The sequence below is a fragment of the Callospermophilus lateralis genome, chromosome 5 (genome assembly GCF_048772815.1).
Source record: "Callospermophilus lateralis isolate mCalLat2 chromosome 5, mCalLat2.hap1, whole genome shotgun sequence".
NCBI lineage: Eukaryota > Metazoa > Chordata > Mammalia > Rodentia > Sciuridae > Callospermophilus > Callospermophilus lateralis.
Genome location: NC_135309.1, coordinates 40211385 through 40234295, shown reverse-complemented (window position 1 = coordinate 40234295; position 22911 = coordinate 40211385). Strand labels below are relative to the sequence as shown.

The window sequence follows — 22911 nt, the reverse complement described above, 5'->3', positions numbered from 1 at the left end:
AGCCCACCTTGAAACAGCTTTAGTCAAAAAGAGAAGTGACATTTCACAAAACTGAAAAGAATGGCTGGGTATAAGGGAACACGCCTGTGATCCCAGCTACTCTATTCTGTGGTTGAGGCAGTAGGAACGCAAGTTCAAGGGCAGCCTTGGCAATTTAGCAGGACCCTGTATCAAAATAAAAAATCAAAAGAGCTGGAGATGTAGCTCAGTAGTAGAGTAAGTACCTCAAGGTTCAGTCCCAAGTATCACAAAACAACAACAACACAGCCCTGAAAAGGCCTGGGAGAGCATGCCGGCAAGGTGGGCCCCAGGGACTCCCATAAGCCGGAGTCCTCTGGTGCCCTTGGCAGTCTCTCTCCCAACTCTAAACTTCTTTGCCCAAATTGCTAATGAATTTTCCAGAATCACATCTCACCATCTTGAGTCAGCCTTGGCTCACACAGTTTTGTGTTTTGGTACCAGGAGCTGAACCCAGGGGCGCTTAACATCTGAGCCCATCCGCAGCCCTTTCTGTATTTTATTTTGAGATAGGGTCTTGCTAAGTTGCTGAGACTGGCTTTGAACTTGTGATTCTCCTGTCTCAGCCTTCCGAGCCTCTGGGATCACAGATACACACCACTGTGCCTGGCTGGCTCACAGTTTTGGCTCACTTGTCCATCCCAAGGCCTGGGAGGGGCAAGAGTCAGTTCTGTCCAGATCACAGGACTGAAGTGTGGGGAGGACTGGGGCCTCAGAAAAGTGAGAAATGTTATCCTGAGCTAACTGGAATGCTGGGCAGAAAAAGCCAGATGACTGCTTGGGGTCAGAGACTCCCAAGTAAGAAGACCCACCCTGCCAGCCAGGAGGCCTTGGGAGAAGAATTCCCTCCATGGCCCAAGGTAGGATGACCCTTGTGCACAGAGGCTACCAGGAAGGCAGGCATGGTATTACCTGAAAGGAGCAAGAACATGGGTAGGCCTAGTGTGACTGGGGGCCCTTGGACTTCATTATGAGGCCAGAGGAAGCTGGGGAGGTTACAGTCATTGTTGTTTAAGGTTGTACACTACTGAACAGCCCTGGTTAGAGGTGGAGAAATAGGTAAGTGTGGGTATGGGTGGGTGGAGGAATCAGGGCTGGGAGCCTGGGAGCCTGGAGTCTAGGACTTGGGAAGAAGGGGAAGTCTGAAGGGCCATCTGGGACCAGCTAAGGGTGCAGAGCAAGGGAAAAACTGTCGGGGAACAAAACAACTGGACATAACCCAGCGCTGAAGCAGGCCTGAGTGGACAGCTTGGGCTCCGTCAGCACAGAACCAGTCATGGAAGGGGCAAGAAGAACTAGGGAAGTGGCCAGACTGTCCCCAGTTCTGGCTTCCGCCCTTCCAGCTAGCCTAGGCTCCCTGCCTTTGTGGTTACTCCCCCGCTATGCACCCCCCTCCACTGAGAAGGGGTGGAGTGGGTGCTGAGCTGCTCTTCCTCTCTGGGGCCCGCCTCTGAGCAGCAGATGGGCTGATAAGAACTCTGCAGCTAGCCCTTCCACGACTGGCACCATGAAAGACGAGGTGGCTCTTCTGGCCAGTGTTACCCTCTTGGGAGTCCTGCAGCAAGGTAGGATGGCTCCTATCTGGAAGTGGGTAGGCCTTAGACCCATGCAATCTGTCTTCTATCTTCCAGACCCTGGGAAAGGGGTAGGGGTCCCAGACCTAGGTGAAGGGCAGAGGGTTACCTCCAGCCTAGGCTCCTATTGCCAAGGCTCACACTTTTTCAGAGTCACTGGAGACTTGCATGCCCTAGGGCCTGAGTTCTGGTTGAGAGGTTCACTGGGATTTTCATAAGGTAGTGAAGGGAAAGCTGTGGGGGGTGTCTGCGTGACAAGCTGTGAAACTCTGGGCAGTTACCAACACTGAGAGGGATGGATGAATAAGGGGGACAAGCAGCAAGAAGGAAAAAGACTGCTGAGGGACAACTGAAGTAGGCATGCTAGGTGCTGGCTTGGGGATGGGGGTTGGTGGCCTCTTAGCCAGCATAAGAAGCCTGGAAGAGGGCAGGACTCCCAAAGGATCCTGGTGTGGTATCCAACTGTGTGGAGCTGTAGGACTTGGGGGTGGGAGAGCATCTAGATGAATGGTGGGACCACTCATGACTGCATCCTTCATTCTTGGGAGAAGAATTCCCTCCATGGCCCAAGGTAGGATGGCCCTTGTGTACAGAGGCTACCAGGATGGCAGGCCACGGACTTAGAGCAACTGATCTCTGCCCTTTCTAGTGTCCCTCTCTGGGAATCCCAAGAAGTGCCCATTCCCTTGCCCTTCCTTCAAAGGCACCTTCCACACTGGGACCATGCAGACCTGGACAGGATTGAAACCTGCTCCCTAGTCCCCCGAAAGGTGCCCGACTTTGATGCTTTTCTCAGACTGGCCCTAGACACATTCCTGGGCCAGATATCTCTGCTGTTTGAGGATACCATTGCCCCAGAAATATGAGGGCTAAGATATGGCACAGTCTGTGGTGAGGTCCCGAAAGGACTAAACAGGCAGGTCAACTTGACCTCTAGCATCACAAACAAGATGGGTCCCCAATTTCTTCTCATGTAACCACAGGTTTAGCTCCATAATCTACATTGTGCTGGCATGGTCACCCCTTAGCACCCACAGTACACTTGGAATGGGATATGTCTACAAAGGGCCTGGCACCAAAGGTACTAGGGCCATGGAACTCACCGGGAGACAGGCCTGTGTGTGAAGTCAGGACCTGGCCTAGACCTCTGCACACTGCAAAAGAAGGGCCACACTGCAAAAGAAGGGCCCCTTATGGCCAGCTCACCTTCTGCACCTTTCCTGGGCATCCTGGAGTTAGGCTGGGAAAGTCCCGGCTGCAATTACTTGGGAGCAGGAAAGAAGGCATCTGTAAGATTCAGGGTTGAGTCCATAATGTTTGAACAGAAAAATAGAGTGCAGCCTATGCCACAGTTTGGAGGCCTTAGGACACAGGCTTGAGTGACCCAAGCTTTAAGCAGCATCAGGGGGCCCTTTCTGGGTGATTTGAGTGAACAGGGTCTCTTAGCCACTAGGGTGTGCTTCCTTGCATTTGGAAAAATAGAGATTAATTCTACCTCAGCCTCCTCTCCCACATCTCATCACTCCCACCCCCTACCCCCGCCCACCGGTGGCACGTCCTGTCCAGAGACTAGAAAGCTGAAGTCCATGCCTAAAGAGTAGAAGTTGGGCATTTGCCTAAGTTTTGCAAGTCAAATTGTTCAGGAGCAAAGTCTCATGTGGTCTCTCCCACCAACAGATTGTATCACTCACGAGGCAGAAAGGACAGGGCCTTTCCCTGCCCACAGCTTCAGCCCTGCCCTCCCCATTAAGGATCCTTGATACAGCCGGCAGACGGGTCTGATAGGAGATTCCCGTGGAATGGAGTTAGAGGGGAATCGTTCTGCGTGAAGAAGGGAAAGTGCAGGGTGAGACAAGAGAGGCCTCCTCACAAGTCTGCGGGGCGTCCAGACCTGACTCTGGCCTCCCCTCTGCTCCCAGCCTACTTCTCTCTGCAGGTGATCTGGGCGCGCAGGGCTTTCCGCGTGTCCCCGCCGCTTACCACCGGTCCGCCTGAGTTCGAGCGCGTCTACCGAGCCCAGTGAGGAGCGGCGGGAGGACGCGGAGAGAGTAGCGAGAGTGAGGCGGATTAGGGTCAGAGGACCAACCAGACCGGCGGCCTCATCTACCCCGCCTCCTCCACAGGGTTAACTGCAGCGAGTACTTCCCGCTGTTCCTCGCAATGCTCTGGGTCGCTGGCATCTTTTTCCACGAAGGTCGGGGGGCAGGAGTTGGGCGCTGCAGTGGGTCCCCTGGGGTCCCAGCGCCAGCGAGCTCACCTGTCACTCTGGCAGGCGCGGCAGCTCTGTGTGGTTTGGTCTACCTGTTCGCGCGCCTCCGCTACTTCCAGGGCTACGCGCGCTCGGCGCAACTCAGGTGAGAACCCGGGCGGGACTCCCAGGAAAGCCGTTCTGGGGAAAGATCGCTCAGGGGCAGGGTTCTGAAGGCCCGGGCCCTTGGCAGATAGCTGGCCATCGGCTCGCCAGGCGGTGCCTTAACCCTGAGTGGAGAGGGTGGACAGGTCTGGTGCGTGAGCTGGAGAGAGGCCGGGCCTCCTCCTGCCTCCGCCTGCCCCCGCTGAGTTTGGCCTGCAGGTTGGCCCCCCTGTACGCGAGCGCGCACGCGCTCTGGCTGCTTGTGGCGCTGGCTGCCCTGGGACTACTCTTCCACTTCCTCCCGGCCACCCTGCAAGCTGCGCTTCTCAGACGGTTCCAGAAGCTGCTGCCTATGATGACTTGAGAGGAAGGACAGCGGGTTGGCAAAGTTGGGAAGAGCCAGAGAGTCCAGGAACAAAGGATGGTTGCCCACCCCTGCATCCCAGTGCCTAATTAAAGATTCCGTGACTGGTCCCCCCAACTGCATTTTCTGAGTCGTGGAGGGGGGGGAGCATCAGAGGCTGTAAAGCCTGCAGGGATTCAGCCTTTGGGGGTGGCAGTAGTGTTGGGGCTCGGAGGTATGGATGGGGCCACAGAGGAAAGGGCTTCCCCTTCCCTCTAAGTCGTTACCCCCCCCCCCGCCCGCATTTAGTGTTCTTTTCACCCGTGACCCTCAAGTCTTCTTTCCCTTCCACTGACCTTGGCTACCTAATTTCTTATCTTCCCACACACTGCCTTCACAACCAGAACTGGTCAGTCTCTCCCCAAATGAGAGCAGAGATCCCTTTTTTTGATCAGTACTATGTCCCCCGTGTCAAGAGCAGTAGAGTAATGGGCATGAAACTAAGTGTAGTCAAGAATAGGTTTTCTCAAGAAAACATCAGGGTGCCTTGGGGGGCCAGACACCAGGAAGGCCTATGGGAAAAATCATTTCTAAAAGTGGCTTTTAGCCTAGGTAGCAGAGCACAAAGGTTTTATAAGCAGGGTCAAAAATGTGTGCCCTGAGGTTGGCTGGAGGTGGCTCATTTGTTTTAGGGAAGAAGACCCTAGTCTGAGACTAGGGAAGCCAGATGAGCAGGAGACAAGGACAAGGACAGAGAACCATGAAGGAGATGGAATAAAGAGGATGGAGAATACCTTAACTTGAGGCACCAAGGAAAGGCTGGCAGCACAGGCAGCAGGGGCAGGGGGACGCCAGCCTACAGTGATATGGGGAAGGGGTATACTTGAGGAAGGGATTACTCTTAGGATGGGGGCAGCTTTGGGTGCTTGGACCTGAACTCAATGAGTTACTGACAAGACTGCCAGGACCCTACCTGGAATTGAGCAAGGTCCTATTGAGCAGTGGCTGCAGAAACTCTGGACATGTATCAGCAGAAGACTGGGCCCTTGGCCCAGCCCTGAGAGATCAACTCCATCACTGCAGCTCATACAGGGTGGGGTCTCTGAGTACCAGGTGGGGTCTCTGAGTACCAGGGCTTCCTTTGACCACCAGCAAATGGGGTCCTTGGAGGTTGGGCAAGTGTAGAGGCAGACCAGGAGTTGCCTGGCCAGAACTCAGAGCATTCACATTTGAGACACACACTTCATTAATCCTTTATTACAAGTCACGCTCTTATAGAAGTATATGTGGACTTACGTGAAAAAATCAAATGTATCCAAGAATAAAAAACACAGCACATAAAGTAGTATATGCATTCCAGTGTTCGCGCCAGAGACAGTGGGCGCCCAAGAAAAAGCTCTTCTAAAACGGCCTGGCCCAAGCCAGCTGGCCGGGTGTGAACAGTTCGGGCGGGCAGCCAGTGGGCCAGCCCTCAGGCACAGTGTGGGGGCCGCCTGCCTCTTCCCGCGGCCGGCGGGCAGGGGCAGCACCAGCTCCTGGGGCCTCCGGGCCAGCGGTGGACCCCAGGCCTTGCACAGAACCCTCTGGACAGGATGGATGCGCCTGGCCCTCCGGGGGCAGCAATGACAACATCCTTGGACACATGGGCTTCAGGGCTGGCCACAGAGCACCCTCGGAAGCCCTCGCTCAGTCGGCTTTTTTCAGGAAGATCTGGAGGAGTTGGGCACAGGGTCAGTGCGGCTCAGGGCTCAGGGCTCAAGGCTCTGTCATGGTCTCCCTGCTGTTCCCTGCACCTTGCCCTGGCTTACCTCACTCAGAATGACCCACACTGGGGAATCAGTCTGAATGGACAGACGCAGTGCTTCCAGGGGTCCAAAGGCAGGGTCTACCTCACCTTCTGCCACACCCTTGTAGAAGGAGCCTAGGGGAGGGCAGTGCTGAGAAATAAACATGCCAAAACCTAACACTCAGCCTAACACTCAACAGGGCCTGCATGTTCAGCCCAGCCAGATGGCCCCCTAGCCCCCACTGTCCTTTACTCACCTATCTGAAGGTAGCCATCAGGGCTCCGAGGATAACGAAGAGTGGCTGAGCGGCCCTCCTGCAAGGCCTCCTTCTCTGACTGGGGATTCTGGGGGCAAATCAAGGGGCTGGAGTGGTTGCCATGAGAGGGTCAAGCCTCAGTGTCCACCCACATCCTGGAACACTCACGTCAAAGGGCAGCACCTCCACAGAAGTGTTGAAGAGCTTGTCTTCTGGGTGCTCAATGTTCCCGCTGCGGAAGAAGAACCTGCACATGGCCAGACAAATGGGTGAGCTGCTGCAAAGGGTGACACACTGCCCAGGATTCAGCAGAAAAAGGTCAGGCTTGGGCAGGAGTGCAGTAGGTGGGCCCCAGAGCTGGGGGTGGGGGTAGATACCAACCCAGGCGATCTATGGGCCATAAAAGGCAGCCAGGGCCTTACCTTGGGACAATGATCATTGATAATGATCTAGTGACAACCATCACCTAGAGGCACTGACTAAACTAGTCCTCACAAGGTAGTAAGGTACTGTTATGAGCCCCACTTTGCAGATAAAAAAAAAATGAGGCATGGTGAGGTTAGATAACAGTGAGGTCAATTTTCTGGGGGTCATATGCAGGCACAGGAACTTGTGCTGAGGTTAGCACCCTGCCCCCTCCCTCAATGTGACCCTGTGGCTGTTGACACTGACCGCTCAAGGCGTAATGGTTGGAAGAAGCGGAAGCGGATGAAGTCCCCTGCAGCAGGTGTGAACGCCCAGAAGAAATCCTCACGTAGGTAGGCCTTCTCCAGGGTGAAATGCTGGTATGTCTTCAGGCTTGTGCTCACCTCGGCGGGTGGGTTCACATGCTCCTTTCTTAGGGCCTGCTTTCCAAAATCCTTGTCCTGTGGCACAGAGGAACAGTGAGTTGAGCACGAGTGAGCTTCACCCTGAACCCCATCCCTGCCTCAGGACCATGTGGTATACCTCACCTTCAGTTTCTGGATTTTGCCGGCCAGTGACGAGTGAGTGCCCACATGCTGGAAGAGGGACGGCTTAAAGCGGATCCGAAGGTTGGCCTTCTGCCGGTCACAATGTTTCTGTGAAGGGAGAGCGACACCCTAGGGTTCAGCTCAGCCCAACTCCAAGGGCGGGCCTGGCCAGCAGGGCTATCTCCTCATGATCAGACATGTGGAGGAGAACATAGTCAAATGCTATTGGCTGAATGCCCAGCTTCTCCTGTTCCTCACTCTGTGCACCCCCTACTTACCGCATCCTTTTCAGGGTTGCAGACCTTCACCCAGAGAATATGGTCTAGAAGCCAGTCAATGGGCTTGTCCCGGTAGAACATGAGGATGAACTCCACAATCAGGCTCAGGTCCAATGACTTGAACATCTTTCCTGGAGGTGGGGTTGGGGTGGGGAATAATGGGTACAGAATGGATAGCATTGCTTGACCCTCTTTAATTCCTGTGAGAGCCACTGGAAGAGTTCCACTACAAATCTGTGAAACAGCTTTTGGCAGGTGGGGGCATAAGGGGATAGACAGGATGGTGAACCCAGACATCCCCATGCAGAGGGCAGATGGGGCTATAGCAGGCACTCTAGGACACCTCAATCTGGACAAAGGCTCACAAGCATGACAGCATGATACTGGAGCTAAGAGCTAACAGCAGAGGGGTGGGCAGGATTGAAGGGTTGTGGACAGGCCAGTGGGACTGGGTAAGGGTTGGCATACCAATGAAGCCCAGCTGGGAGAACTCCAGGATCATCCAGTCCTCTGAGGGTTGCTGCAGTGCGAAGTTCTTCATGGTGCTCAGGTAGTTGGGCTTGGCTACGATGTCATCCTCCAGCTGCATGAAAGTTTGGGACTCAGGATGGACACAGGCAGGGCAGGGTCCTTCATCCAAGTTTAACCAAAGCCAGAGCAGGAAGGGATATGAGGCAGGTCAGGGCTAAGCATCCAGGCCCAATCAAGGTCTGGGTTAGAGCAGGGGCATACAGGCTCTCAGGGCTGACCTGCACATAGTAGATGCCTTTGGACTGCGCATACATCATGAGGAAACAATAATCGAGGTTCTGTTTGGTCCTCCACCTGTGGGTTGGAGGGCAGGGGTCTCAGCTCCTGAGACTCCTTCACTTCCAGTGTGACTACCAGAGAAGCCACTGAGTGGGAGGGACCCATCCTCCATCCCCCATCCCCATGCAGCAGTCCTCCAAGGACAGACACATGGTGACAAGTGCTCTGGACTCAGATACCAACAGGCTGGATTCTCAAGCAGGTGGACAGATTGTTGGGGCCACCAAGGTGTTGGGGGGGAAGTGGGCAAGTACCTGACTCTCTCCTTGGGGTCCCCAAAGGACTCTCGGAGGCGGGAGAAGTCAGGGTAGAAGTGAGGGGAAGGGGAAATGACCTCCAGGAGCCCGGAATGGATCTCCGTGGGGAACCTGGAGAGAGGGGCAGGAAGGCCCAGTGGGTGTGCAGCCTCCAGGGCTGGGGGGCCTCTGAGCCAACCCTTTGTTAGGGCTCACCAGGCAGACATCCCCTCTCCTTTCCACACCACCACAACCAGTGTACTGAGGCACTGAGGCTCCAGAGGGGCTTGGACACCCCTACACACTCACCCTCTCAGCCAACAGGGGAAGCATCTTCCCCCACAGACGGAAGGCACCATCTTGTGGGGGAGGCAGGCTCCTGTCTGCCCAGCACCCCAAGGGCCTTCCCTTCACCAGCTTTCTTGGGTTTCCAGTACTCACAAGGCCTTGATGTTCTCTGTCACTGCCGATGTATACTGAGAGTCAGTCTGTGGGAAAACCAAGCACCCTCTTAGCCTGGTTACCACCCCTAATGGCCTGGAAGAAGGAAGGAGGGACAGGAGTGCAGACTTCAGATGTCCCCACGTGTGGAGGGAATGAGCCTCTTGTCCAGAAGGCCGAGTAAGGCCAGGGCTGGGAGTCGCAGTTACCTCAGACAAAGCCCTTTGGGATACATAGGGGGCTGACATAGAGTGGGGTGAATGGAACCAGATAACAGGCCATCTCCACGAGGGGGCGCTAAAATGCTTCTTTTGTCTTAACTTTGTTTTGATAAATTTGTGAATGAAACTTCTGGTAGTTTTTTCCTCCAGGATGTTGTTCTGCTTTTATTTATTACTTCTTTTCTGGTTATTTTGAATCTTGGGTCTTCCCTCTATACCTTCCTCACCCCCACGCCCTAGACCACTCGCCTCGGCGATCAGCACCACGATGACAGAGTCTTCCTTCTCCTGCGGACTCAGCTCAGAAATGAGAGAGTGCAGCGTGTCTGTCAGGTACGAGTGCACCTCGCGCCGCACGCTCGGGATGCCCATCACCACCGACACTGTAGGGGCGCACAGGGGTGACAGTGGGCATGACGCTGGGGACTCCTCACTGCCCGCCTCTTGCCTCTGCTAGGCTACTACACTCCTACCTCCTGTGCGGCCCTGGCCCACGCGCACTGCTGGTTGCAGACTGCTCTCCTTGGCCAGTAGGTGTGGCAAGTGGTGGAAGACTGTGGGCAGGTGGAGCACGTGCCTGTGCGAGACGTTCCACGGCTTCAGTCGGGGGTCCTCTGGATGGATCAGAAAGGAACTGGTCAGACAGTGGGCCTGCAATCTGTCAGTCCCTGTGTGCCTCATCCTGCCCTCTGCACAGTTCACCTGTTAGGCGGCCCCAGGTGCGATTGCCTTCTCCGTCTCGCAGCGCCTGTCTCTCTGACACAGCTCTCTTGATCTCATCCAGCACCAGGTTGAGCTCCTTGGAGCGCTTAAGACTCTCCTGCTCAGCCGCGTGCAATCGGTCGCGCAGCGCCAGGAACTCCCGCTGGTAAACGTCCACTACATCGCCTGTGAGGCCGTATGCATAGTTACCAGGGGGCGGCCTGGAGCCTACCTTGCTCAGGTAAGTCCCTTGCTCATATTAGTGCATACAGCTGAGTACCCATCTGTGCACATCTACAATAGCACATCTATAGCTCTTCTCGTGTCTGCCTTACATAAAGGTCACTGGTAAAGTCACACTGATGCTCATGCTTGGGGTAGGCAAGCCCCCAGCAGGGGGATTTGCCCTCTCACCATACTCCTTTGAGGAGACCTATAAAGTCAGAACACCACTAGATCACTTCCAGTCCCAAGCCAGGGAATGCTAAGCAGGGGATGGAATAGCCTCGGACTGAATCCTCTCTGCCCATTGGCTCCCAAAGCCCCCCTCCTGCTTCTTTTGCATGTGCTCCTTGTGGGGATTAGAACACCCAAGGTCCCATCCAGGATACAAGGACTTTGCCCTTCTTCAAGCAGTTCCTCAGCTCTAGCCTTCCCCTTCCCTCTTGTCACCCTTACCTGAGCTCAAAGTCAGCGCCATCCCCAAGTCCTTCTGGGGATAGCCAGCCTCCCTAAACTCCTATTCCTATCCTCCCAGTAGGACTGATCTGTGACCCTGGGTGTCGGTTCACAGTCCTGGTTGTTATCTGCACTAAATTCTCAGTGTCACATAGGACCCTGGGAGTGGCTGCTGCAGTTTTAGCCACTCCCATCCCACTTGCTTGCTCAGATAAGTAGATGAAGTTGAGAAACTAGCCTAAGTGTTGCTCAAACAGTCAGGGGATAGCGGGTGAACAGAAGCCCTGAATGCCTGCAACTCTGGAGACTTGTGGCCTGGGCCACCACAAAGGGTCTGCATGCCACCCAGGGGAACCGGATCAGAACCTCCAATAGGAACCCAGCTAGCAGTAGCTAGGCTTGGGCATTAGGGGTATACATAGGCTGGGAACAGCACAGGTGGGGCTGCCTGAGAGCAGAGAGGATTTCCTGGGGTGTCAAGCACCTGGCTCCACTGGTCTGGCAAGGACCAGTGGGCAAGAATGATAAACAACCCCTGTGGCTGGGTGCCAGCAGTTCCTGCCAGACTGTGCATTCAAGGCCTTTGTTAGTCTGGCTTTTGCCCTCTTTATTTGCCATCACATACACCTCCTCCTCATCTAACATTTATTGCTTTTGCACAGCTGTTTCTTCTGCCTGGAATCCCCTTTTGTCTTATGGGACTAGTGAAAGTACATGTAACCTTCAAGGCCTTGTTTCCAGGTCTCAAAATTTAAGAATCCTTCCAGAACTCCCCTCCTACCTCAAGCAGTTCTTCTATTCCTTGATCCCTGGTGGGTTCACAGCTCCTTCAGTACCCTAGGATGGCATTCCCCCCACCCAGCCCTGTGCACCAAAGGTCAGGATCAAGGCAAAGGACATACCTCCTTCTGCAGCTCCAGCCTCAGACCAGGCAGAGGTTTAAATGCTAAGTCCCAGAGCAAGAAGAGGGAATTGGAGAAGACAAAGCTAAGCAGATCCCCCTGGAGGTACCTCTTACTAGAGCAGATGGTTCCCCAATCTTCCCACACCCTGCCTCACCAGGGTTAAAGGCCACACACCTTGCTTGGTGGTGGTGGGTGGGAGGGAGAAGGAGTTGGGTTACCAAATCTGAGAGGCTCCTAGCCAGTTACCCTAGAAACCTGACTCCATGAGTGCAGAATTGGCCATCTTCAACACTCACAGCTCTTCTCTTTTCAGTAGTGGTAGTAGTAGCTAATGGAGAGAATCAGAGGTGCTGAGACTCTCAGAGCGCCAAGGAGGCAGTTCAGAGCTGCCTGGGTAGAACAGGTGCCTCCCTCTGTGTAGTATAGCTAAGGGGCAAACTTGTGCCACTGGCTCCATCCAAAATAGCTCCCTGAGGTGGGGCCACTCTGAGGGGGGAGGGAAGGTTCACATACCTCTAACTAGAGCCCCAATTCCCCTACCCTGGACTTCTCTGTTATTTAAATCGACCAAATTCTGTTCCTTATTGGACTGCCCCAGGTGGACAGGACAGGCAGGCCATTGTGGACAATGCTTCTCTGAATCATCCTGGCTACCTAGGCCTGACTACAGTTTGTTCCCTACCATGGTCTCTCTTCTGTTGGAAATGGCTCCTACCCAAGCTAGGGCTAGCTATTGTCATTTCCCTGAACACTGCTAGCCTTGTCTTGCCTGCTTCTGCCCATAAGATTTGGGTTTGACCCTCAACCCTGGCTTTTATGATGGTGGGTCCACTCTGTCCTAGCCTGTCAAAGCCAGAAATTCAAGCTCTGTGACCACCTTCCCCATGGGCTCTGCTTATACCAGGGCTCTGCCAGGCCATTCCATTATCCCACAATCTTTATGGGCTGGGTGGTAAGTGGGCTGAGGAGGCAACTCAAGTGATGAGGAGGCAAAGCCTGTGAGAGCCTGTGGTCCCTCTGGGTGAGCAGAACAGGGCATGGCAGAGGATCCTGGGAATTAGAGACTCTGGCTTCTCTTTCCATCCATAACTTCCCACTTTAGGAAGGCAAGGTAGAGCTGGCCCCAAGCAAGGACTGAAGCTGTGACCACACTATTGAGAGCTATTGGTACACTATTGGCCTGGAGGTGTTCTCATTCCTTCCCTGGAGGCAGAGGAATCAGGCACCCTGGGGCCCACAATGTTCCACCTAGGTGAAGAAATAGATTCCAGAACCAAGCTAGAGCTCCAGGGTTGCATACTTAGGAAAGAGGAAACAGGCTCAGAGGGCCACAGGCAGGTGCCAGGTCCAGCCAGAGATCTGCTATGAACCTGTAGGGGAGGAAGGGGAACATGGAGAATGGCAGGTATCCACCCCTCTCCTGGGCTTTCTCCCTTCCGGGACTCAAAGAGGGTGTCCAACATTACTGAAGTCCGGGACCAGGGAGAGAGACAGCCTATCCACTAGGAAGGGCTGTGTAGCTGAGGCCCAGTGTTCCGTCTCCCCCTAAGGGTCTGCCTCCCCAGGGATGGGTCTCAGCAGGTGTTTGGTTGAGGGCCACAGAGCTACTTTATAAAAATAGTCAAGGCCGGATGTGAAACTGGGCCCTAAACCCTGTTCCTGGGTCCATCTTGCCAAAGTCTAAGAATCCTTCCTGGACTTGACACAGGCTTCCTGGATGTCCCTTGCTCCTGCTGTCCCCTTCCTCTCTGGCTCCCTGCCCAACTCCTCCCTTCCCTGCAGATTTGGTTTCCTTTGCCTTTCCCCTAAGCACTGGACTTTCTCCTGAGCCCTATATCCACAGCAACTTGGAAGCCAGGATCTAATCTGGCTTCAGACTGATTGCGTCTGGCTTCACTGTGGGCTTATACAGAGTTGTTTGCTTATAAGAATGAGATGAAACATTCACACAATTGGCCAGATTTCTAGCTTCTCTCGAGGCCTCCAAAGACAGGGCCCTACTGGGCCCCCATGGAAACAGTCATTTCCCTTTCCATTCCCTCAGGCTTTGGGATTTAATTCTCCCAAGGGATAGAATTCACTGCATCTCAGCCTCACTCTTCGCTGGGGGGCTCTCCTTCTTCCCAGACTCTCAGAGTGCCAGCCTCCTGCATGCCCACCTCAGGCACAGGGGTCCTAGGTGGAGACACTCTGTTCCCCTCACTCTGCTTACTCCTCCAGGAGACTGATTCCCTATGGTGAGCTAACTACTCTCCCAGAAGAGGCCTCCCGTGGGGTACCTGGTTGTGGCTCCTGACGTCAAGGCTGAGGGCATGTGGCTGCTATAGAAGGCTTACAGGAACTGTGGCCTGGCTGAGGATAAGGTACAAGGGCTCATCATCTGATTTGAATGAGCCCTAGATCTTCAGACATGGCCCCACCTAGATTGCCATGCTAGTCTGTTTTCATGGATACTCTCCCAAGGGCACAAAATATCCTTCCTCAGGTGACACGTCCTCCCTACAGAAACTGTGCCTTGACTATGTCGTCCCCTGGTAACACATTCTACCTGAACAGCCTCTATACTGCCATGCTGTGTACCAGGCCTTAAGAGGTATCTCCTCAGGGTCCCTTATTTGTGAATCTTTGGCCTTGGAGCCCCAAGGCCAACCCTGGCCTCCACCCAAACAGAATGACAGCAAAAGGCTGGGTTGGGCTGGGCTGGGCTGGCAAGAAGCTGGTGGGGGCAGTTGGAACTTGGACTCCCAAGGAAGGATCCAGCTCCTTCACCAGCCTCCTCCTCCAGCCTCATTACTGTGCTGTTGGGGAACAGGGAAGTAGTTTGTAGAAGGGAGGCAGAGAGTCGGCTGGCCTTAGCCTGATCCTGCAGGAAGGAAGCAGCTTTTCCCATAGTGCCCCCAGTGCTCAGGCTGGAGGGACAAAGGGCCTCTGAGGGTCTCAGCCCCCTCAGGCCAAAACACCCCATCCTCCAGCAGGTGACTCGGGCTAGTGCTGAGGCCTCCCACTATGTGTGCTCAGTTCAGAGGCTCTAATGGTGGACTAGACAACCTGCCCAAGCTTCAGATGTGTTTCAGGAGGTAGGAGTGGTCCAATGAGACCACACAAAGTAAGTGATCAGATAGCCAGGGCTGGGCTGGCTACTCATGAGGCCCTTCACTCACTCTGCACAGGTGAGAATACACAGAAAGGATTCCTGGGGAGTAGGTACCTGAGGAGTCCTGGGGCCCCGGTGCCAGGGAAAAGGTTGGCAGGTGGCCCCAGGGAGCAGTATGCACAGAAGCAGCACCAGCCGTGGGCTGGAGCTGAACGCTGGGAGTGGGATGGAGTGGCTAGGCGGTGTGGGGTGCAGAGTAGTGCCTAGCTGCCTCCTCACACCTGTCTCAAGAACGCTGTGCCTGTTCCTGTCCAGATGCCTTGAGCAGGCTCCCCACATTACCTGGGCACAGTTACCTCACCTCTGTGACCTTGTGTCTCTGCCCCTCTGGGATAACTCCATGGGTCCTCAACTGACCAACGGGAGTAATATCCCTAGGCATGGGGATAACTGCCCGCAGAGGCCAGTCCCGAGGGCTACACACCGGACAGATCACCGATCCGCCTCTTGGCCCAGCCCAGGCCAGAGGAGAATTTGGTTATTCCAGCAGCAAACAAGTGGGGGCGAGCCTGGGAGGGGCGTCCTCCCGGCCGGCCAGGACAGGGGCGCCTGTGGCCAATTCTAGCCGCCTCACGCGGCCTCTGACCGGACCCCTCTCCCGCCACCGACGTCCAGGTGCATCCAGGTGTGGGGACGGGCGCGGGCCGAGCCCAGGCGGCCGCGGGGGATGGGGGCTCACCTTTCTGGCCGCTGAGCGCCGCGTACCAGGAAAGCGAGAGGAAGGCGCACAGACAGAAGAGCAGCAGCGTCAGGAAGGTGCCATTGCGGAGCCTCATCTCGGGTGCGCGGCGGGCGCCAGCGGGGCCGAGGCCGCATGGCCCGGGGGACCGGGGCCGGGGCGCAGGGGCGCAGGGGCGGGAGGCGGCGGGGGCCCCGGCCCCGGGGCGAGGAAGGGCTGGGGGCCCGGGGCCGGGCGGGCTGCGGGCGGGCTGGGATGGGGCCCCGGCCGGGGACGGCTCTGGCTGCTCCTCCGGTGCGCGGGACACTGGGGGCCTCGGCTCGGCGGCAGGGCCGGGCCGGGCTGGGCTGGACTGGGCGGCGAGTGCCGCGGCCCGGCCTGGATCCGGGGCAGCCGCGGAGTCGACAGCGAAGGGCGGGGCGGCCCGGATTTAAAGGGGCCGCATCACCCGCTGCCGCCACTCTCACCGCGAGGGGGCGGGGTGGGAGATCAGAGCTCAGGATGCCCGCTGGCCGGCTCCGGACAGTAGCCCATGCAGGGGCTCGGGCGTCCGGGGCTTCGGGCCGCCCAGGGCTCTGCCCTAAAGTTAAGTCGAGGCTAGGGCATCGCGGCGCGGTCAGTCGCGGTGCAGCAGGGCCTGGCGGTGGAGGCGATCCCAAGTCTCCTTTTGGTAACATCCCCATAATGAATTTCCCAGACCCAGACCCGGACTTCACTTCCAATTTCTCTGGGACCTTAAGGCCCTTCTCTGTGTTTGAGAAGGTCTGGATGATAGGAGGTGACTGGTATGGCTCTGGAACTGGCGCTGTCTCCAGCTGGGAGGCACAGCTTGGAATGGACACTACCTTCTTCGACGCCCACCGACACTACGCTTGCCAGGACCTTTCTCTACTCTGAGAAAGGCTAGGCGTGCTGGAGACCGGGGGAGGCGCTCCTGCTGTGTAAAAAAGACAATGGGCCGTTTTCAGGAGTCAGAGAGCCGGTGGGTATGTGGGTGTAGCTTCCTGGGTGCCAAGCATGGCGTGGGCAGGAGGGAGGCTTAGTCCGCAGTTTAGAGCAGCAGGCAGGACCGCAGCGTGATGCGGGGTATCTACACCTAACCGTACAAGGATCACCTAGAACTTTATTACTGGCTGTTTACACTTTCATTCCTGGATTAATTAGAAACTTTCTCCAGCCCTCTATGGAACCAGGAAGGAGACATATAATAAAAGGACTGGCCCTGTTCAGGCTCTGAGCATGCATTTGGGTGTTTTTGTTTTGTTTGCAGTGCTGCTGGGAACAGAACCCATTGCCTCAGAGGTGTGCTAGGCAAGAACTCTACCACTGAGCTCATGGATGTACATGTGTGAGTCTCATCACCATTTCTTTTTTTTTTAATTAATTTTTATTGTTGGTTCATCACCGTTTCTTGAGAGTTTGAGTATTGGCTAGAAGGACATCTGGCTCCCAGTGGGGAAGTCTGAAGGCAGTGGGTTTAGGTTGGGTGTGAGCTGGAGGTCTGTTTTCCTCAGCCAGCCCCCCCCCCCCCCCCCGCCCCCATCTGGTGGGCAGGGTGAAAGCCCAGAGCTGGGAGTGGGGAAGGGGTGGGTGGGTGGGTGATGGTGGGGCCTGGGCCTTTGACCCTGCATAGTTATTCATGCTAAAAGCAGAGATGAGCAGAGTCAGTGGCTGAGGCCAGGGCTCTATGCTTTTCTCCAACCACTCTATACTGATGAACTTTAGGAGCTAAAATCCAGTCTTCTGGAGGAAACTGCCCTGTTTTATATTCCTGTGTTTTCACAAGCACCTTCTATTTGTAGCAAAAGATAAGGAGTTTTCATTTGAGTTGTTATATAAAAACTCAGATTAAAAAAAAAAAAAAAAGTACTGGAGCCAGGTGTGGAGCCAGCCAGCAGTTTGGGAAGCTGAGGCAGGAAGATTGAGAGTTCAAAGTCAGCCTCAGAAATTTAACAAGACCCTAAGCAACTCTGTGTGACCCTGTCTTTAAATAAAATACAAAATAGGGCTGGGATGTGGCTCAGTGGTTAAGTGCCCCTGGGTTCAATCCCTGATACCCCCCTCCCCCCAAAAAAGTATGAGGATGAGGCTGTAGCTCAGTGGTAGAGCATTTGCCTAGCTTGTTCAAGGTTCTGAGTTCCATCCCCAGCACTGCAAAAAATAAAAATGTATTCTTAAGTTTAAAATTGAGTCAATCTAAGGAAAAATATTCAAATTATTAAACCAGTGAAAGTGAAGGGGATGGATTATCAATAACTAAATTTGACCCCCCCACACACACTCCACATAGTGTCTTTGAAGCAGGGGGAACAGGAATGAGGAAAGCCCAAGAAGGGGTCAAGCTTCTGCCATGATGTCTGAGGAGTGCAGGGCCTCTGTCAGAAATGGTTCATGGGGTGGGAAGAGAGCCTGATGTGCCAGTGCTGGGCTGCCTTAAGCAGAACCCTCACTATAGCCCCCACCCACCCCCAGCCTTCTCCTTTTGAAACAGGGCAGCCGTTGCCTGGCTCCTTTCCCGTTTTCCATTGCTTTCTGTGCCCTTGCAGTAATTAATTAATCTGGGCCTGTCTGCCACCCAAACTCCCTCCAGGCACTTCCTGGCTCTGTCTGTCACCCTGTGGAGTGGATTGGGGCACTCCTTCACCCAAGGGTTCAGCTCCTGGTGCCTGAGAAGCAACTCTAGTCCTGACCCAGGAGGGAAGATGGAGCCACATTGGCACAGAAAAGTCTGCTTTCTTTCCAAACCCCAGCTGTGGGCCTTTCTTTGTTCTTTATTTGTTCTTCTTGCTTCCCACAGTGAAAATGCCCTTTTGTGTTGAGATTACGTGCCAGCCCTCAGCCCACTTTGTCTTTCTGGACATTTTCTGGGACAGCTCTTAACCTTCTTAACATGTGGTCTCGGGACCAAGTAACTGCGAAGGTCCAGGAGCTAAGCTGGGAAAAAAAAAAAAAAAAATCTATATTTTTTCTCTTTCCCCCTCTCTGCAATAGTAGGGATGTTCTATCACTGAGTTACACCCCCCAACCCCCGTCCTTTTTATTTTGAGACAGGATCTCATTAAATTGCCTAGGCTGGCCTTGGGCTTGCCATCTTTCTGTCTCAGCCTCCCGAGTTACTGGGATTAAAGGTTTGCACTACCAAGTAGGCCCCATCTATTGTTTCACCAACCTTTAACTGAAATTTGATATGTCCTTCAATTATGAATGGAAGCAGCAGAGTTAGCAGAATTACCAATTCCTTGACCCTCATGATAGAAATCACAGGAATTTTCATCTATTGTCAGTTACTTAAAAATAATTGTTACATTCATAGTAGTTAACTTCATATTTCTGTTTTTTTTACATATTAGTTCAGCCTCTAGATCTTACAACTTAATAAATTACTAAAGAATCACACATATATATATATATATATATATATATATATATATATATATATTTTTTTTTTTTTTACTAAGGATTGAATTCAGGGGCACTGTACCTACTGACTTACATCCCCAGCCCTTTTTACTTTTTATTTTGAGACAATGTCTTGCCAAGTTACTGAGGGTTTTATTAAATTGCTGAGGCTGGTCTAACTTGTGATTCTTATATCTCATCCTCCACAGTGCCTGAGATTACAGGTGTGTGCCATTGCACCTAGACAAGATATTTCTATATTATGAACTTGTGTATATATTTGGACATGACACACACACATACACACACACACACACACACACACACACACATATGAATGCAATGCATTTGAAAACATGATTTTAAGCAGGGGTCCTTCATCTTCTGCAGTTGATACAGGTGGTGTAGACTGTCATAAAAGTTTGGAAGTCTTGCCTTAAATTATCTCATCATCATGCCCATTTCATTAGATGCCTTTCCTTTATTCATTCAAGACAAATGTTCTGAATATCCACAATACACCAGATATGCATAGATCACTGGAAATACAAATACACAGCCAGACACGTGGCACATGCCTGTAATTCCAGCAATTTGGGAGGCTGAAACAGGAGGATTGTGAGTTCAAGGACAGCCTCAGCAACTTATCAAGACCCTGTCTCAGAATAAAAAATAAAAGGGGATGTAGCTTACTGGTGGAGCACTCTGGATTCAATCCCCAACAAAACACACACACACACACACACACACACACACACACACACACACGAAAAAGAAAATGTGAGAAAGGCACATGTGCTCTGACATTGACCTGGTCACTGCCTGGCCAGATCCCAATCTCCAGCCTCCTTGCCAAATGCTGGAAAGGCAAGATCCATGAGGCTCAGAAAGCTTAAGATGGGGCAAGTTTACCATGCTAGAAGAACACAGGTTCTCCCTTGGGAAGTAGGGTAATGGTAAAACCCAGGGGAGAGGAGGTGTGGCCTTAGCATAGTTATCATCATATGCAAATGACTCTGTTAAAGGAGCCGCCTGTCCCCTGTAAAACTCAGTGAGAGAGGCCCTGGGATGACAAGGGCAAGCAGTGATAGGCCCTCATAAACCTTGCTGGGAATTTGGGCTTTAACCCTCAAAATTGTGCCTGAATTCTAAGGCAGAAAGAGGAGTGGAGGTTGGGGTTGTATTTACATTTTGTAATGGTCATTTGTGCAGGAAAGGAGAGCGGGGTGGAAAGAATAAGAGGGGGACCAGTAAGGGGCTCTTGAGGGTAAAAGGGTCCAGAAAACACCACTGTGGCATAAAATGTATTTGAGCTGAAGACATTCGGGAATAGCCTTTTAACTAAACTCCTTCATGTGCCTAAAGATAATCTCATAAAAAAACTCACTTGTAATTGACTCCCAGGGAGCAAACCAAGAAAAGATTGACTCTTAGACTCTTATCACTGGAGAAGTCTTGCACCACACCCAAATAGACATTCTCACAAAACAGGTCACAAATTATATTATTTTTCCCTAAAAGTTATTTGTTTGCTGGCAAATGTCTATTTTTTTCTTCCTCTATTATGTTGACAGGTATATGAGCCCCCAAGTTCTAACTGCCTAGCATATAAATAAAAAAAATCTGAGGCTGGGGTTGTGGCTCAGTGGTAGAGTGCTTGCCTAGCTTGTGCGAGGCCCTGGGTTCGATCCTCAGAACCACATAAAAATAAATAAATAAAATAAAGGTATTATGTCCAACTGCAACTATTTTTTTTTAAATATTAAAAAAATTTTTTTTGTTCTTTTTTGAGTCTATCTTTTGTTAGTTTAATTCACAGAGTACCAGTACTGAACATAAGAACATACAGGAAAAGTTTTTCTCTCTGACACAGATACCTAGGAAAAGGATGTTCTGGAATAGGGCAAAGGGTGAGGAGTTGGACTTGAAGAGAAGGAGAGCAGAGGTGTCTCAGATGAAGGGTCTGAGGAGTTCCCAGAAGGCAAAGCAAAGCAAAGGAGTCCAGTCAACTCAGGACCAGCAGGGTTCTTAGCTGGAAAACAGTTTCATTACAAGACAGACAAAGACATAAACAGAGGATCATTTAGGAAGTTAGATGCACATTCAAGAGAAAACGTGAGGAGCTGTGGCTGTGCCCAGTGGTAGTGCGCTTGCCTAGCATGTGTGAGGCACTGGGTTCGATTCTCAGCCCCACTATAAATAAATAAAGTAAAATAAATAAAATTTAAAAAAATGAGAGAGAGAGAGAGAGAGAGAGAGAGAGAGAGAGAGAGAATATGTGGGATGTCTCAAGAGGGAGAAGCAGCCCTGACTTGGGCTGGAGGGTCCAATATTTATAGAAGGGCTGGACAGGAGGTGGATCCAGGGTGGAGCTACACAATTTCAAGCCAGATTTCTTGGGCTTGCATATTTCCCTCATTTTACAAGGGCTCTGCCAAGGTTTATTACTGTGGTTTTGCATGGTTTGATTCTCCATTTCAATGGCTTGAGGGTACTTCCTTTAAGATTCCATACTTTTCTCTCCTAATCCTAAATTCCTATCTCAGGTGGCCTCTGGATAGTTTTGAAAACTGTGTTTACTTGAGGTCAGGAGAGTGGACTAGGCAGACACCCTGCCTGGGTTCATAATCCTGTCTTCACCACTTCCTGGATGTGTGGCCTGGGACAAGTTATTTGATTTTTTCTGTTCCCATTTGCCTGGAAGTAAAATGAGAGTAATGATCAGGTAGGATAGGCCTGCTTATGCTGCTGCAACAACCCCAAATTTCTGGGTTTGAGTAAAACTATACTTCTCAAAGTTGTCTATCCATCAAGGGTCCCCTGGGGGGCTTTGCTGCCCAGGTTACAGGAATAGCTACCTGAACTTTGCAGGCTTCCCTTGCAAAGAGAAAGAAGCTCTAGAAGCCTTGACACTGACAAATAAATAAATGCTGTGGCCTGAAGGGTTTTTTTTTCAGGCCCTTGGCCAGAACTAATCACATGGTGTCACCTCTTGGGAGCAGGTGAATTAACTTATGTAGATTATTCAGAACATTTCCTGGCATAAAAGATGAAGAAAGATGAGGCTGTTTACCTGGACAAAGATGGCAATTAAGCCAGATTTAAAGACAGGTAGTCAGTGTAGTTAGGTAAATCGGGTCTAATATCGAGTAAAATCCAAAATGAAGGCCATGTTGAGAATGAAGTCCAGGAAAAGCAGAACAACTCTTGGAATGTTAATGTCCCCAAGGCCCAGAGCCCATCCCAAAGAAATGTTAATGAAACAGCTCCCAGCAAACTTGAAGATGCTGACCCAAAGTCCTTCCTGCCCAGATTACTTCTTTGGCCCACCTGTACCCCACCCTTCGGGCCTTCCCACTTACATTTCAGCACTGAAAGATAACAGAACAAAGGACAGGAATGGTGGGGTGGGAACCAGATGAAGACCTTAGCTATAAAAAGGGGAATGCATTCGCATTCCACGGGTTCTACCTCTTGGGTTCCCTTCTTCCTCCCGGAGAAGTCTTTTCTGTTGTCCTTTAATAAAGCTTCTATTTCCCACTCTAACCTTGCCTCAGAGTGCTTCTCTGGTGTTATCAACACTCGTCACCGGTAAAACGTGGTAGCAGCAACACAGGTCAATAGCATGTTGCCTGACCTGTGTGCCAGGCTTCTCCCTTTCCTCCTTTCATAGATGCCCATGCCATGTTCTAGGGGCTAGAGGACACAGAGGAGATTGGGGTGGGGGGTTCCTGCATCCCGTCCTGTGAATGGAAAATACATGAGACGTCAGTCGGATCGCATTTGCATTTGATTGTCTGGGGCAAGCCTTGGTCACTGAGAACTCATCTTCTTCAGAGGTCTTCCAAAGACCCCCCAGGTTCTGGGTCCCTTTTTTCACCCCTGCCTACTGTCATTGAGATGAGTGGCAGAAGCCGGGGATCCCCCTGTTATGACGGTGGTCATGGGACACTGACTCATCCCGAAGAAAGGCCACCTGACCGCAGGGCAGGCAGAGAGGGCCCCTGCCAGGGGGTTCCCCAGGCGATTCCTTGTTTATCTTTTGGCTGCTGGAGTCCAGGGGAGAGGGGTGGGTGGGGGATGTTCTAAGCAGCAGGGCATGCTGGAAAGGGCCTGAGCTGAGG

The 22911-nt window shown here is 52.6% G+C and overlaps 2 protein-coding genes across 4 annotated transcripts; one reads left to right on the top strand and one right to left on the bottom strand.

The window, feature by feature from the left end:
• The first annotated feature begins 1469 nt into the window (after window positions 1-1469).
• Window positions 1470-4419, top strand: Ltc4s (leukotriene C4 synthase). 2 transcript variants are annotated; one of them, XM_076855821.2, is made up of 5 exons: window positions 1470-1583; window positions 3512-3611; window positions 3716-3786; window positions 3865-3946; window positions 4165-4419. In XM_076855821.2, the coding sequence occupies exons 1-5, from the start codon at window positions 1526-1528 to the stop codon at window positions 4307-4309; spliced, it is 456 nt and encodes a 151-aa protein (XP_076711936.1). In that variant the 5' UTR covers window positions 1470-1525; the 3' UTR covers window positions 4310-4419. The 2 variants fall into 2 exon arrangements, with proteins under 2 accessions (XP_076711936.1, XP_076711935.1); XM_076855820.2 differs by having other exon boundaries at window positions 3716-3946.
• Window positions 4420-5516: 1097 nt separating this feature from the next.
• Mgat4b (alpha-1,3-mannosyl-glycoprotein 4-beta-N-acetylglucosaminyltransferase B) lies at window positions 5517-15775 on the bottom strand. Of its 2 annotated transcripts, XM_076856543.2 has the most exons (15): window positions 15389-15775; window positions 9973-10158; window positions 9744-9884; window positions 9520-9653; window positions 9050-9096; window positions 8627-8740; window positions 8312-8387; window positions 8031-8145; window positions 7563-7693; window positions 7285-7392; window positions 7004-7197; window positions 6500-6578; window positions 6332-6419; window positions 6097-6209; window positions 5517-5998 (listed from the first exon to the last, which is right to left on the bottom strand). In XM_076856543.2, exons 1-15 carry the CDS (start codon window positions 15483-15485, stop codon window positions 5975-5977), a joined length of 1647 nt encoding a protein of 548 aa, XP_076712658.1. In that variant the 5' UTR covers window positions 15486-15775; the 3' UTR covers window positions 5517-5974. The 2 variants fall into 2 exon arrangements, with proteins under 2 accessions (XP_076712658.1, XP_076712659.1); XM_076856544.2 differs by lacking the exon at window positions 5517-5998 and having other exon boundaries at window positions 6103-6225.
• Window positions 15776-22911: the final 7136 nt, after the last annotated feature.